General features: G+C 38.0%; 1 protein-coding gene across 4 annotated transcripts in view; it reads left to right on the top strand.

The window, feature by feature from the left end:
• The window catches only part of RAPGEF4 (Rap guanine nucleotide exchange factor 4), a 159,767-nt gene that overhangs the window by 121,955 nt on the left and 23,360 nt on the right, over nucleotides 1-14,452 (top strand). For all 4 annotated transcript variants that reach the window (XM_050899624.1, XM_050899623.1, XM_050899622.1 and 1 more), the window contains 7 exons: nucleotides 2,815-2,903; nucleotides 5,192-5,270; nucleotides 9,748-9,898; nucleotides 11,218-11,306; nucleotides 11,785-11,815; nucleotides 12,049-12,127; nucleotides 13,975-14,121. In XM_050899624.1, coding sequence (XP_050755581.1) covers nucleotides 2,815-2,903; nucleotides 5,192-5,270; nucleotides 9,748-9,898; nucleotides 11,218-11,306; nucleotides 11,785-11,815; nucleotides 12,049-12,127; nucleotides 13,975-14,121 — 665 coding nt within the window. The remainder of the gene's footprint in view (nucleotides 1-2,814; nucleotides 2,904-5,191; nucleotides 5,271-9,747; nucleotides 9,899-11,217; nucleotides 11,307-11,784; nucleotides 11,816-12,048; nucleotides 12,128-13,974; nucleotides 14,122-14,452) is intronic.

Below are 14,452 nucleotides of genomic sequence, written 5' to 3'. Positions count from 1 at the left end.
AATGAAAGTCGCACAGCTTATCTTACAGAATAGGTTTGCACTGTAATAACAATATTCATTATATTTTCTTTACTTTCTTACTGAAAGGGAAAAAGCACAATTCTGTTTGGATACTACTGTGATAAGAGTAGAGTGAGGCTATTATCATTCTAAATGTTGGTAAACCCCTCAAGGCTTTGTAAATGTGTTATTTGCAAATGGATGCACAATTTTCTTCAGAAACGCTCGAACAACTCCAACAAAATAAGGACCAAGAAGTTTTGAATCCTTTACCCTGGAACTTACTTTTTCTCAAAGAAAGAGCTAATTTCCTGTGAGATATTTTGGGTACAGCTTTTATCTGATCTTGGATTTCAAATACCTACTTTATCTGCGTAACTGAATATAAAGATTTGTAAAGATCTGTGACGGGTTGAATAAACCATTTCTTGTATTTTATATACACATTTCACATATTTCAGAAACTGCCATTTCTTCTTTCACTTGATCTATTAGAAAAACAAACTATGCTACCAGGAAAACATATACTCTTACAACAAATTTTTCTTTGTCTAAATGAGGGGAACTTGACTGCAGCCACTGGATTTGCATCAGCAGCTGCAATGCACAGCAACTTGGTCATAGATTTAAATCCATTTTCTTGGGTCTGATATATTTTTCATGCTTTCAAAAGTGAAAGTTTCATTTAAACATATTTCAAACACTACCTTCCTTGCAAACTCTTTGCACCAGCATTATTTGTATTATTTAACATTTTCTTGTTCAGAATTTGATAAAAATAGCTAGAGACATTTATGGTCCCTGGTTAAGTTAGGCTGTATTTTAGAGCTTACATTCCAGGAATATTTTCGGATAAAGCTCAGAATTTCATTTCTGTAAATAGTTTATGCATTTGGTCAGCTTTTGGGTACTATCCTTGTGCCAGCAAGGGAGCTTTTGCTGATAACAATGACAAACAGACATAAGCTACACAAAAGAGGAAGCTACCTTGAAAGTTCACTGTCTGCCTTTCAGCAGTCAGATTACTTTGTTAATAGTGCGTTGGCAGTGTCTTTTTGTTTAAAATCTTTCAAAGTGAGTTCACTGGTTTTGAAGATGACATTTCTTTTGTTTGTTAGTAAGTAGAGTAAGTGGCTACATTTATGCTTGAGAGTCCAAATCAAAGTCACTGATGTATTCTGATTTCCAGAATGTGTTACTGGAATGTGTTAGTTGAGTACTTTTGAAAATCGCTGTGCCCAAAAGAGAAGCTTAACAGGGACCTCTTCTTAAAGGCTTGCTGCTTTGCCCTTAATTGGGTAGCTTACATCTCTGATATCTCTTCAGATGAGCTGCCCTTTGGGCTTTGCTCCCTAAGCAGGTACGTAGCATTTGCACTAGAGAAATGTTCTGCATCCCAAAGTTGTTCTCTGAGATATCCAGTCAACCAAGAAACTAATTTTCTTCATCTTAGTCTTGGGGAAAACATCACTTTGGGAGCAGATCCTCTCAGTTGCAGTTTGGATTCTACTGCCTCCTCTACTGAGGAGGCATAACTCCTACATAGCTCCCCGAGTCATGCTTTCAAACAGTGACAGTTTTGCTTCGAAGGACTAGCTCTGAAGTTCTCACTCCCAAGATCTAACTCTTTAGGGGTGATCACACTCATGCAGGATGAATTCAGCAGCCCTGCAAGTCACTTCACTGTTCATTTTCACTTTCATATTCAGAGTACAGCAACCTGTGATTTCTCTGCTTCACTCACTTAGATACTTGGGTAGTATCTCTGCGAGAATGTGCGCTGGCTTAACAAGTGTTTGTGTTCTTGGGACATCAATACAGTTCTTCCAAAGGGGTTGGCAGGTAAAAGAACTGTGACGGTCAGCGCTCAAAGTGAGGAGGAGCTCCCAGGAGCTCAGCTCCACCACTTATTTCTCAGCAGGAGCAGAGTATCTTCACTTCTCGGGGTTTTTTCTTTCTTTTTTTTTTTTTTTAAGTTTCATACTTTATCAGTTGGATTCCAAAAAAAAGAAAAAAAAGATGCAAAGATTGAAAGAATGGAGGGAAAGATTAAAAAATCCGATCTGCAAGGAAAGAAAAAAAAGATGACAGGACAAGTTTAGCAATATCCTATGATATTCTGCTGGTACTTAAAATCTTGCCAGTGTTTTTGCATGAAGCAGGAAAACCTAACTATTGTACTAGTTCTCTCACCTCCCTAAATTTACTCCAGGAAATGGTACAATCCTAAGTTTATCCACTTGAAAAACTTACTTCAGCTATCTAAGGCATTGCACAAATTTGAAGATACAGTGTGCTATTTCATTATCTGCCCCCATCTTCTCAGACCAACCCCTGTCAGTGATGCTGAAGGAAATTGTTTCCTTGCTCTGACACCGATACACACCAGTTCTCATTTCATGCTCACAGTAAGTCTGTTAAGACCCTCTAATGACTGCGCATTGCTATCATAACTGAGATATTTATTCTCAGTGGAGAAGCATTTCTCATTGCACTTCCCCAGGTTTGCACGAGTGCAGCTCTGCTGATTGCGGTGTAACTGTGGTGGTGTTGTACTGAGTGCTTGTGCGGGGAGGGGGCCATCTATCATCTCGCACTCCCTTGGTAGGGTAGAGAGTGTTATTGCTCCCATTTTACAGGGGGGAAGCCAAGACAGATTGTGAGTGGTTTTGTCATAAGCCACACAGAGATTGTGGTCAGAGCAGGTATTTGTACTCTGGCACTCATCAGTCCTGGTCCTCTCACTGGTACACAACTGTTTCCTGACTAGCTGTTTTGCCTATGAGGCACTAACCGCTCCTTTCCCTCCCTCAGGTACATTGTGATGTCAGGAACCCCAGAGAAAATTTTAGAGCACTTTCTAGAAACTATGCGCCTTGAAGCAACTTTAAATGAAGCAACAGGTATCTACATGACAAAGGCTGTGTTATTATTACTGCATAAGGTGGTCTTGCTGGGGGAACACTGCAATATGATGCTTTGAGAAGCAGCTAGTGGTAGTTTTTACCAGAATAAGAACTATCCACTGCTCTGAAACAACCCTGAGATAAACCTAGGAAATCCAGGATTAAAGATAAGAATCCACTCCTCCTAGCCTGCTCTATTGTATTTGTACGTTCGGTTCAGAGTAGAACAGCAAAATCCCAAAAGGTGCCAGACCACTAGTCATGACTTTAATTAGGCACAACTATAAGGCCAGGACAGAGCATGCATTACCACCCGATGATAATGGTACTCATGCTTCTTGTTCTGGATGTCACTTAATACTGTGAATGAGCTTGACACCTCCAGCCATTGTGTTATGCTAGTATAAGTATTTTCATATCCATATCACATTTAAAGTATCACAATTTAAATTACTTCTTTGAGATTTTCCCATGTACAGGGGAAGAAGAACTGTTACTCGGAAGAGAAGAACTCAGCGCACCATGGGCCAAGTCCCAAGAATGCAGGTTGCTGCAGCTGCACTTAATAGGCTGCTTTTCATTAGTGTAAAGAGAAAAGAGAATTTACATCTAGGGATATAGGTATTTGCTGACTTACTATTAGTAAGTATTTTAATTTTTAAAAAGAGTTAGGCACAAAAAAATCCTCCTAATTATGATAAAGTAATGCAGAGACTTTTATATTAAGCTCATAATATCACTTTGGCAAGTTCTTTTTACATTGCAGATGTCTAAGAAGTATATATTCAAAGGTATTCTTTAATCCAGTTAATCTGTTACTGACCTCATAGTATTGGAGAAACCTGTATAGTGGTCCATAAATGGTGGAAGAATCAAAAAATTACAGAAGTTCTTTTACAGTGTGTGTTTTAACCACTTTTAAGAATAAAAATGATCCTTTTCATAGTTACCTGTTTATTAGGAGTACAAGCAGAATGTTGTTCTTTAAGCTTGCAAACACATAATCACAAGTTTACTATTCATAGTATGCATGTATTATACATTTTTCTAAAATGAATTATTTTTTATATCTTTTAAAACTTTTCCCCCAAACATCCAATGACAAGATTATACTTATAACCTCATGGGATACAAAATGTCACAATTCACAAACAAAGCTATTTTTAGGATATAGAAGCTCAGAGTGCTGGAAAATCAAATTTTTAGTTTATGCATTCCTTTAATTTAAGAACAGTTAAAATCCAGTTTGCTCTGGATATTACGCAAAGAAAAATTCCCACCCTTCCAGAGGTGAGTTTTGTCAACTGAGAGATATTTTCATATATGAATTACAGTGGAAGCAATGATGTAATATTACATTACACAGTTATCTCACCATCTTTTTTCTGACATCCCTTACTTACAGGGTTTTTTAATGTTTCTCTTATCTCAAAAGTTGCACTGTAGAAATGATACTCCAGGGTATTGTGTTTATTGTTTCTCAGTGAGTCCATATAAGACTTGCATAGTTTAAAAGTAAAAAAAGTTTATTCTCACTGCCAAACTTATTCTGGCCTCTGCAGCCAGGCTTTATAAATCCTTCTTGTTGTCACAAGCACAAAGATAAGGCAAACTGGGATTTACAGCAGCGCTACCACGGATAATTTTAACAGAAGAAATAGCTTGCTATTTTTTGCCAGAGAAAATGTCAGTCATATTGTTCATATATGTTTTAATGTAAATGTAGCAGCTGTGATACTTTTGAATCAAAATAAAACCAGAAATTTGACTGTCCCTTTACCTCTTTTAGGCCTTCTGCTCATTGCTAGGAAATCAGCAAAGAATTAAATTATTTGCCTTCTCCTGTGTAGTATATACTAAATGTGCTGTCTGGTATTGTAGTTCCCTAAAGCCAAATGCAGCAGCACTTCTCAGGTACCCACGTGTGGCATGCCTGATTCTTCTTATGCTAAGATCTCTACACTTGTAGAAGTATATCCAAATATTTCACTTTAGCACAGATGTTGGTTTTTTTGCTGTGCCAAATTTCCCTTTGACACAGGCAAATGCCTGTTAACGTAAGTGCAATAAAATTCATGCAGACAAGAATAAAAGCTTAAAATTTCAGCTCATAGCTGTTCATTCCCCATTTTCATACTTAATGCCTACAAACAAAGTGCAAAAAGACCCCTTTATTATCTGCAGAGGGCTAATAAGATATTTTAGCTGTAAGAAAACTCATCCTTGTCATCCCCAAGCTGTTTGCAGGGGCTTAATTGACTGTTTTCTTTCTTCTCTTTTCACAGATTCTGTTTTAAATGATTTTATTATGATGCACTGTGTTTTTATGCCAAATAGTCAGCTCTGCCCAGCCTTGATGGCACAATATCCTTTTGTAAGGGAAAAGTTACATCCTTTTCACAGCTATTCCTATCAGTGATTCGACTGAAGCTTCTCTCTCTCAAGAAGTACCTCACGTTTCATGGAGTCTGTGCCTTGTTGGTAGGTTCTCAGTGTCTGACTAACAGCTGTCCATAGCTCAACAACTCTGAAATGGATAGTGTATACCCATGATGAGATACAGTCCTGGAGCATGAAAACTGTATCTTTCCTGTGCTGTTTATTGTTCCAAGAGAAAGAAATGTACTGTCCCTCCACCAGATAAGTGAAATTACATAAAAGTTTGGATTATCCTTCCTGTATCCTTTCTGTCTTTCTTGTTTTTTTCTGAACTACAGCATCTAGATTTTAACTAAGATCATTATGTTTTGGTGATTTCAATGGTCCACTTTACAGATTACAAGCTGCAAACTGCCTCAAGCACAAGGGTGCCTAAACTAGTAGAATAATGAGTACGTAGTTCCTAGGTGCTGTCATAATAGTTATGAATAAAAATAATAATAATCTATAATAATAGTCTATAGCAAATGTTAACAAACTGCAAGAAACTTCAATTGCATGTGAATACCTAGGAGATGAAAGCTTACAGTGGATAGCATTGAGAGCTGGAGGTGATTCTCGTACTGTCTGCACGTTTCAGAGGAGTCTGTGAAATGTCCATCAGTCAGTTACGGGCAGATCATTTAGTTTGGGGAGCTGTTGGGCACTGAGAGTTTTCCTTGTGCACAGTGACTTGAAGCTATCAAGTGACTGGGAGCATTAAATAAACATAATGTTTTCTGTTTTATAGAATTCTGACAGGGGTATGATAACTTCAATTCCCTATTTATTTTTTTAGAATCAGATTGGTGTGAAAGTGTGCTTTCCTTGAAGCTCAGCGGGGCGAGTGACATCTGGGAAAGCTAACACCCTGAAACCACAAAATAGAGCATCGTGTCCTTGTCTGGCAAGCTTGAGAATCCATTTGTGTTACTCCTAGCAAGGACAGTAATTGTTTTCAAAACCTTTGGACCCATAAAACTGGTCTGCAGAAAATTGTTCGTACACCTGAAACAAACACATTTTCCAAAACCACATAGTTTTGGATATCAAAAGTATTATGAAATGCTATTGCTGACAGCTTTGAGAGAGGAAGAGAAGGGCAGTACTTTTTATGGTGGGGTGTTTTTTTTCTGATTTATCTAGCTCATATTATTCAATCAGTCCATTTGAGACTCAGGCTTGTCTATCCTCAGTTATAATAGTATACCTCTGATATCCAATAACTGGGAAAATGAGACACGTAAGCAAAATATACCTCATTGTTTATAGGGGAAAAGCTTTTCTGAAGATCAAAGTGATAGTGTCACTTATGTATACGTATTCACTTGTGATGAAATCTGTTCTGGAGAGGAGGCTAAGACCATGGTTGTAAGTGGGTCATGGCAGGCATCATGCTAATTCTTTTCAGAGAGGAGGAGGAGGGCTGGACATAACCGGTATCCCACTGCTTTAGTGTCAGCTTTTCCTAGAGCTGAATTATTGTTTATTTGGTCCATTCTGAATATGGAAAATCAAACTGTGCTCTGTTGATTGTACCATTGAAATTTATTGTTAGAGTTGAAAGGTTGCTAACAAAGCTCATCTTTTTTGAGCAGAATCACTCCACAAAAATGTTTGCCGGTGCTGTGAGACTAAGGAGAGATTAGTTATGCTCAGTGAGGAAATCAAAACAGAAAAAGAAAAAGAAGAAAGGTGATTCAGCCAGAGACACTGTTTTTGCTCCAGCTCCCAATTTTGAATCAATACAAGTCTATTTTCCTACACCCACTTAGGATACTATTTTAGCTGGCAGCATGCAACTATGAGTAGAGCTAGGCCACTGTAGTGTTTTCAGGCATAGTACAGGGTATAAATTATTTGGGTTTTCACTTCTTTTACAGCAGCGTTTTGTCATCTGTAAGTTCTTTAATCCTGAAAGGAATGGACAAGTGCACCATTTTGGCTAAGTAACATTATTGCTTGCTGCGGATTCAGTGCTTATACTGTGCTGTCCCTTGGCACACCACTCTTTTTTAGTCATTAAGGTATATGGATCCTGCAATATTAAAAAAAATCCCATACTTCTTTTTTATAGCGAAGCAAAGGGCATGCTCCCCTGTCCTGGATCAGGACATCAGTCCTGTGTGTTGAACCAAGGCCCCTGTTTCCCTCTCTTCTTCACAGAGATGGAAATGGACAAATTCGCAGAGCTACAGCTTGTCAGAGGGAGGCAAGACAAAGCCCAGAAGAAAACTTGAAATAGAGTAGCACCTCCAAAAGTGCACTTGGGACAGTGCAAGTGTGTGAGCATGTGTGCAGGTGTGCATCTTTAAAGGACCACTGTCTAAATACTTAAGAAGTATAAACTCCTCTTCTGCTCTCTGTAGATGATAGTCCTTTAGCATGTTTCTGTATGAATTTTGTGAACCTCCTTTACCATCATGCCAGCAAAATAGTTTGCATTCTGCTGTAGTAATGGGTGCTGATTTTGTGCAGCTCCTGATACGGTTAACTGTTCCCACGCAGGGAAGAACAGACTTCAGAATTGCTTCCATTTCCTAGCATATGCTAGACATAATTAGAAATACATATATAGAACTCTAACCATGTTAGTGCTGATGAATATTTTACAATTGTCTGACACTTGTTGCAAGTATATATGATATTTTACTTCTGATTGCAGTCTGCAGTGAAGCTGCATCCTGTAGGTCCCGTAAAAATGGGAGAACCCTTCATTGACTTTCCCTGTGATAATGTTAATAAAAAAGCAATTAATATAAATGAGCAGTAAAAATACAGAAAAATTACCAGTGCCTGTGGTGAGTCAGTTAATAAAAAAGTAAAAATACATGAAATAATTACAGTGTTTGAAAGGTAAAAATGGCATGAGAAAAATGACTCAGTAGAATATTAAATTTGCTCCCTGAGACATTAGAGCACATAGCTTACAATGTATTATTTACTTCTTATGACCCTTTGACTTACTTACTCCCATACACATACTGACATGTTTAGTTCTCTAGTTATTTTAAACCTTTCCGAGTGAAGTTAAAATGCAGATTTCTGAAAGTTTGTCAGTCAAATGAGCACCCCAGTAACCCTGGTAGCATGTCAAATCTCTGCAGCGGTTTTGCGCAGGAGGATCATTTGGAAAGTGTGAGTTAATAGATACTTTTTCCCATTATATTTTATTAGTATTTGTCAGAGAAATGCTTCTAAATGAGAAGCTTAAAATAAATATCTTAAATAATTTTGATTTTTAATTTTTTATTTTTCTAATTAATATTTTAAAATCTTTTGTTAGCGCAACTGAAAGTACACCTTGAAAGGATGCTGGCCTTCACTGTGAGTGAAAGTGTCAGTATTTTAATATTTAACTCTGCTATATAATTGGAAACAGTGTTATTCATGACAATCCAGAATCAGAATTTTGGTATCCGGGAAGAAAAGTTGAAGATGTAACTGTACTCATTCTGCACTTACTTCACATTCAAACATCAGTTTATTCGGAAACAGTTTAAATATATATTGTTAACCTCTGATCAGTGAGAAGTAGGCACACAAATTGTCATATCCTGTTTCTGCTGGGGATTGTTCTTCATTTTCGCATAGGTTGAAGGCTGAAATTATCTCAGTGTATTGCCCATTGTGCCTTTACTTTTTTCTTGGTTTCTTCCTTTCAATAAATGTTACTTTTGGCCTTTTTGCTATTTGCATATTTTTGTAATGTTGACACTTCATCAAGAAAAATGTCAATGAAATGTTTCCCATTTTTTCTCATTGTTTATCACAAAATAACTATCACAAAGTATTGTGTCCCAAATACGCTTTATTTGATAGAGTGGAAACTTCTGATTTCCTCATATGTAAAATGAGGCTACTACAGAACTTATTATTTTACCCCATGTCTCTATAGTCAGTCTAGGCTGTAAATTTCCAGGTCCCCCTACCATAATGGGACTGAGGTTCACCTTGGGTTACAGCAACTTCTAAAAATGAGAGGAATAACACTGGTGGTTCATTCCGGTAGTCTTCCTCACAAATGGAAGACTGGAATTGTTACTAAACACAAAGTGACATTTTTCTTTTTCAACTGTCTCCAAAGAAGAACAAGGAGAAATATCCTTCTTCAGTCTCCACGGTTAATCCTCTTCTCTATTGTTCCAAGTGTCATTTCTGTTCTGCTCCCCTACAGCAACCGTCTCTGTGGTGGGATTGTGATCATTCCTGTGCTCTTTAGAGAATTCACTGTCTTTTTACTTTTTAGTATGAACGTGAAAGGTTCGCAAGTCTTTGTTAGCGGCAGTCAGAAATCAAAAGTATATATTGGAAAGTTATGTTTGAACACCCTGAAAATGGTTTGTTGGAAGTCAGTTGTTTGTGAATTCGTACTGGTTTTGATATTTTCAATCACTGAGCATTTTCCTTGACACCGTGGCACCTATCATGCCCAGCCTTCCCAGGGTACAGAGCAGGAGAAAATGGATTATGCCCTCAACAATAAAAGGCGAGTCATTCGACTGGTTCTGCAGTGGGCTGCTTTATATGGAGATTTACTACAAGAAGATGAAGCAGCAATGGCCTTTTTGGAGGTATAAAGGAATTGTTGTATCATTGTACTGAAAAGTACCTACCAAGCAAGATAAGCTGAAAGCCTGTTCCCGGTCTGTAGAATTCTGTTATGAACTAAAGAGAAGTAGGTCATTTCAAAGTGCAAACTCATAACTCTGTTTTCTTGGTTTTAGCTGCAGACAGTATACATACTACAACAGTGCTTGAACCATTGTCAGCCTCTGGACCTCTGAAAATATCTGCCGGAGTTGCAGACCCCTTTCAAAGTACTGCATGGGTAGATTGCTTTATAGCAATAGATGAATTTGCTTTTTTTAGTGTTTTCTTGTGAATAGTTCAGAGGCTCTACAGGTTGAACTGGGAGGCTGTTTATGTGTGCCTGAGGTGTGCCAGGAAGGAGCTTGAGGGTTCTCACTCTACAAAACCAAAAATCCTTCCCATTTGAATGAAAGCTGTACTGCAGCTATTGGAACTTAACATCTTTGTCTTCAGTTGATTAAAATCATTTAATTCCTCAGACATTGGTTGTAAGGTCTTTGTGGTAGGTGCCATATCCTTGTATTTCTAAGATAAGGTGCACTACCAATGTCATGTTAAGTCATCGTGATTGCCATTATTATTATGTATTGTAGTTATGGAACACAATCCCATATGTTACTGGCTGAATGGAAGTTCTTGCCCCAAAGAGCTTAAAACTGAACTAAGAGTTAGCAGAGGGGAACAGAGAGGGGCCTTAAATATGACAGACATATAGCAAGCCCACATGGGAAGGCTTTTCATAATAGAGAAGCTTTGGAGACAGACATCATGTCTTTCCTTAGTCCAGAAGTTAAAGAACAATTACTAGTTGCAAGCGCATAGATCCTTCTGTGGGTCAGTTTTATGTAGGTGTGGCAGGAGGAGGTCTGAGTAGGTTTTAAAAGAGGGTAATATTGTAGTGGACTGGAGTAGCTGAGAGTCAACAAATCAGTAGCAAATGAACCACTAAGGACTACAACAGCAGTGGGTAAAAAAACCTATCATGCCAGATTATTTGTGAATTTTATAGTCTTTATCCTTGATAATCTGAAAATGCAGTTTTTGCACAAGCAGTCAGTGGTTACACAGTGAGCTAAGGAGCCTCATCAGGCTTCCCTTCTGCACGTGTAACTCTTGCTTTAAATCAGCTGGAGAGAAACAAGTAGAAGTAATAGAGGGTTGGGCCCAGCATGTGTTCCTCTACGCAGATTATCATTCTTTATAATCATTAAGCTATCAGATGTCATTTCATAATCCTCTATCCTGAGTACTGCTCATTTACCCCTGTAGTTATTTAAAGACTATTCTGTATCATTTACAGGAATTTTATGTATCTGTATCAGATGATACTAGAATGATTGCAGCACTAAAGGAGCAACTTCCAGAGCTAGAGAAAATTGTAAAGCAAGTGTAAGCACAGTTTTTGCTTCTTTCCTCCCCCTGCCCTTTTTCTCAGTAAATAGATGAAGAAAATTTATTGCTTTTATCTATTAAAAATCCATTCTATGAATGGCACTCAGTCATACAAGACTGAATGTTTGCAAACAAGACAAGCTTGTTTGGATGAATGTCTATGGCCCTCTCTTTCCACATTATTCTTGCAAACACCAAACTCTCATTAAAAGGTTGACAGAAGGAATAAGAAATTATGTACACACCATTGAAACTAAACTGGATGCTTATTTGATGCTTACATGGACTTTGTATAGTATTTTCCCTGCCTTGGTCATAGATTAACTATGGTATCATCTAGTCTTTTCATATATATTTAAACATGAATATGTTGATATTGTAGTTTGACAAGTGGTCCATGTTCTATAGGTGATTTTGTACACAGAATCTTCCAGGTAATATTTAATTATATATTCTATGCTTTACCTTTTTATAGTTCTGAAGAACCTAAAGCACCACAAAAGAAGGTAAGATGATAACTTATTTGTCCATTTTCTAAAGTAAAAGCTTTAGCACAGCAAATCCATAAGCATCTTCTTTTAGTAATCATGGCTATATTAAAACAACACATTGAGAAATAGCTTTTAAGTGTCAAATTTTGCATTGCTACTCTTTTTCCTGCCATTGATAGGAGATCTATTGTAGTTCATGTTTCTTGTTTCTTTTTGCATTAATGTGAATCCTGATGATTCATTTTCAGCACAAAGTTCTTCTGCAGCTGTTCAACACAAGTGATGACAGAGCACAGAAACGCCAGCCTATCAGGGGCAGCGACGAAGGTAAGTTCCTTCTCTGCAAAGTTTTCTTGAGCCACTGAGATTTGCAGTAAATTTGTCTCTCTCAAAAAAATGGTCTAAAAATAAACAAAAGTACCTACCTACAGTTTTGAAGCCTGGCCTGAAGCAAACTCTGTTTGCTTTTGCTAGCCCAACATTCTCCATCATTGATTTGAAGTGCTCCTGGTCTTTTCCCTTAGTTACTTTTGCTATCAAACACTGTGCTTCCTCAGAGGAAGATGTAAAAACCTTTAAAATAGGGAATGAACAAGCCAGGTAAGAATGAGTACAGACAGTGTCCATGCAGGTAATGGCAGTGCAATAAATAGTGGGTGCTGAAGGTCATGTTCGAGCCTCTCTCTCTCCTACGTAGTTTGAGCTAACGCACAGCTGTTCCTTTGCAAGATAGGAGTCGACCAGATAATCATGCCATGGATCTCTGCGCTGTGGCACACAGCCTAGAAAACAAAATCTGCTGGTTTGCCCTATTGCTATTGTTTGATTCTCTGAAGAGATTAAGGTAAAATTTACAGCAGTATATCAGAATATAATTTTCAGTTGTACTGGCTTTTCATATTGTCCTTACTTCAGGCAGGTTAAAGCACTGCGATGTGAACAAAATCCTGAGCTCTGCTGATGAGATCTGTTCATTGTAAACAAAGATACATGCCGCTTAAAACTCAAATTTCTGAGGATTTCTTTGCAACTGCTAGGGCCAATCTCTCAATGGTTGTTTTGGTGCATCTTCATCACAGAAAATAGCTTCTGCTTCAAGGTGTTTTATATTAAAGGATAGCTCTTGCTAATGAACAACAGTAAAAATAAGGGAACAAAATGCAAGGTCATATAGCTGAGAAAGTTGGTGGCATAAATCAAATCAACGGAAGAGCCATTTTAAAAGCTGGAAGTAACTGCATATGAACAGCAGACATCCTGCCAGGCATGCAGCTTCTGTTGTCCATATCAGTGTTTCTTCTAGGTCTGCAAAGAGCAAAACAGTTGCTGCTGCCAGGGAAATAACTACTTCTTGGAGTCTGTGTGGACAGGCAGTAACTGCCCCTTTCGTATGGCTGCACCTTTCTCATTCGTAGGGCAGGCAGCACACTGAACATTGAAAATCCATGAACAGCTATAACCCCAGGGGCTGCTTGGCTTGCTTGACAGCTGAGCTGAAGGAGTATTTTGCTAACTTCTTCTGTCTTAAATTCATGTCACTTTGGGCTGCCTTGCTTTTTGCAGGCTAATGTACTATCATATTGATTTCTAGGCAGCCGGAGCCCTCAGTTCATGTATTAGTCTGTGAGCCAATTTGTACTGTACACTCAAGTGTATTCTTGTTGTTAGGGTATTTTTCTTCATCGTCTACAACATTCTTGATTCAGCAATTACATACTTGCTTGTAAAAAACAGGTTGCAACACAGTTTGATTTAAGTTCTGATTATAACCAAAACTATTTTCAAATCTATTTTGTAAATATGAAAATTATTTTCCTGTAATTAAGAGAGTTTGCAGCCAGTTTTCCTGACTCTTGAAAAGAAGTGTTGATTTAAAATATTATAATGTCTGGAACATAACAAAGTGCCAGATTAAATTGGCATCCCTAAATAATGTAGCAATACTGAAACACTAGTACTTCATGGTTTACTAAAAGCTCTGGGAAATCAAGAGATTTCTATACTAGAAATTGTAGAACATCTGAGGAATGGGGAGCTATCAAAACTGTTGTGATTTATTGTTGCTTTATTTGTTTCATTTGTGAGGAGTTGTTACTGAAGCGAAAGTAATTTGTACAGTAAAGTCTCTGTGGTTGTTACACATGGCATACACAGCGCAATCTTTTTTTCTTTAGTTCTGTTTAAGGTGTACTGCATAGACCAAACCTATACCACTATCCGGGTGCCAGTGTCTTCCTCTGTGAAGGAAGTGATCAGCGCTGTAGCAGATAAGCTGGGTTCTGGAGAAGGCCTCATCATAGTAAAGATGAGTTCAGGAGGAGGTACTGTATTTGCATCATCTTAAACACTTCTCACTTACAGTGAAGCAGAATGTCAGGAGGGATTGAAAGACTAATTCAGTCAAGGCTTTTATATCCGTGTGCATGTTTGGCTGGTACACAGGTTCTGTCTTAGAGGCAAGTCCTTTCCCTACTGCAGGCACAGACTGGAGCTCACATGGGAGACGGCAAAAGTGGAGAAGCTTGTGTATCTGCATGTTACAGAGCAGAACTACCCCAAGTTTCCTTCACTGTAGGACTTGTAAGCGTTTTTTTAACAACAGAAATAGGAGGTAAGCATGGATAATGTCAGGCTAGACATATGAATCAGCAA

Source organism: Gymnogyps californianus, chromosome 7, assembly GCF_018139145.2.
Source record: "Gymnogyps californianus isolate 813 chromosome 7, ASM1813914v2, whole genome shotgun sequence".
Lineage (NCBI taxonomy): Eukaryota > Metazoa > Chordata > Aves > Accipitriformes > Cathartidae > Gymnogyps > Gymnogyps californianus.
Note: the sequence above shows the minus strand (reverse complement) of the source record. Positions and strands in the feature narration are given on the sequence as shown.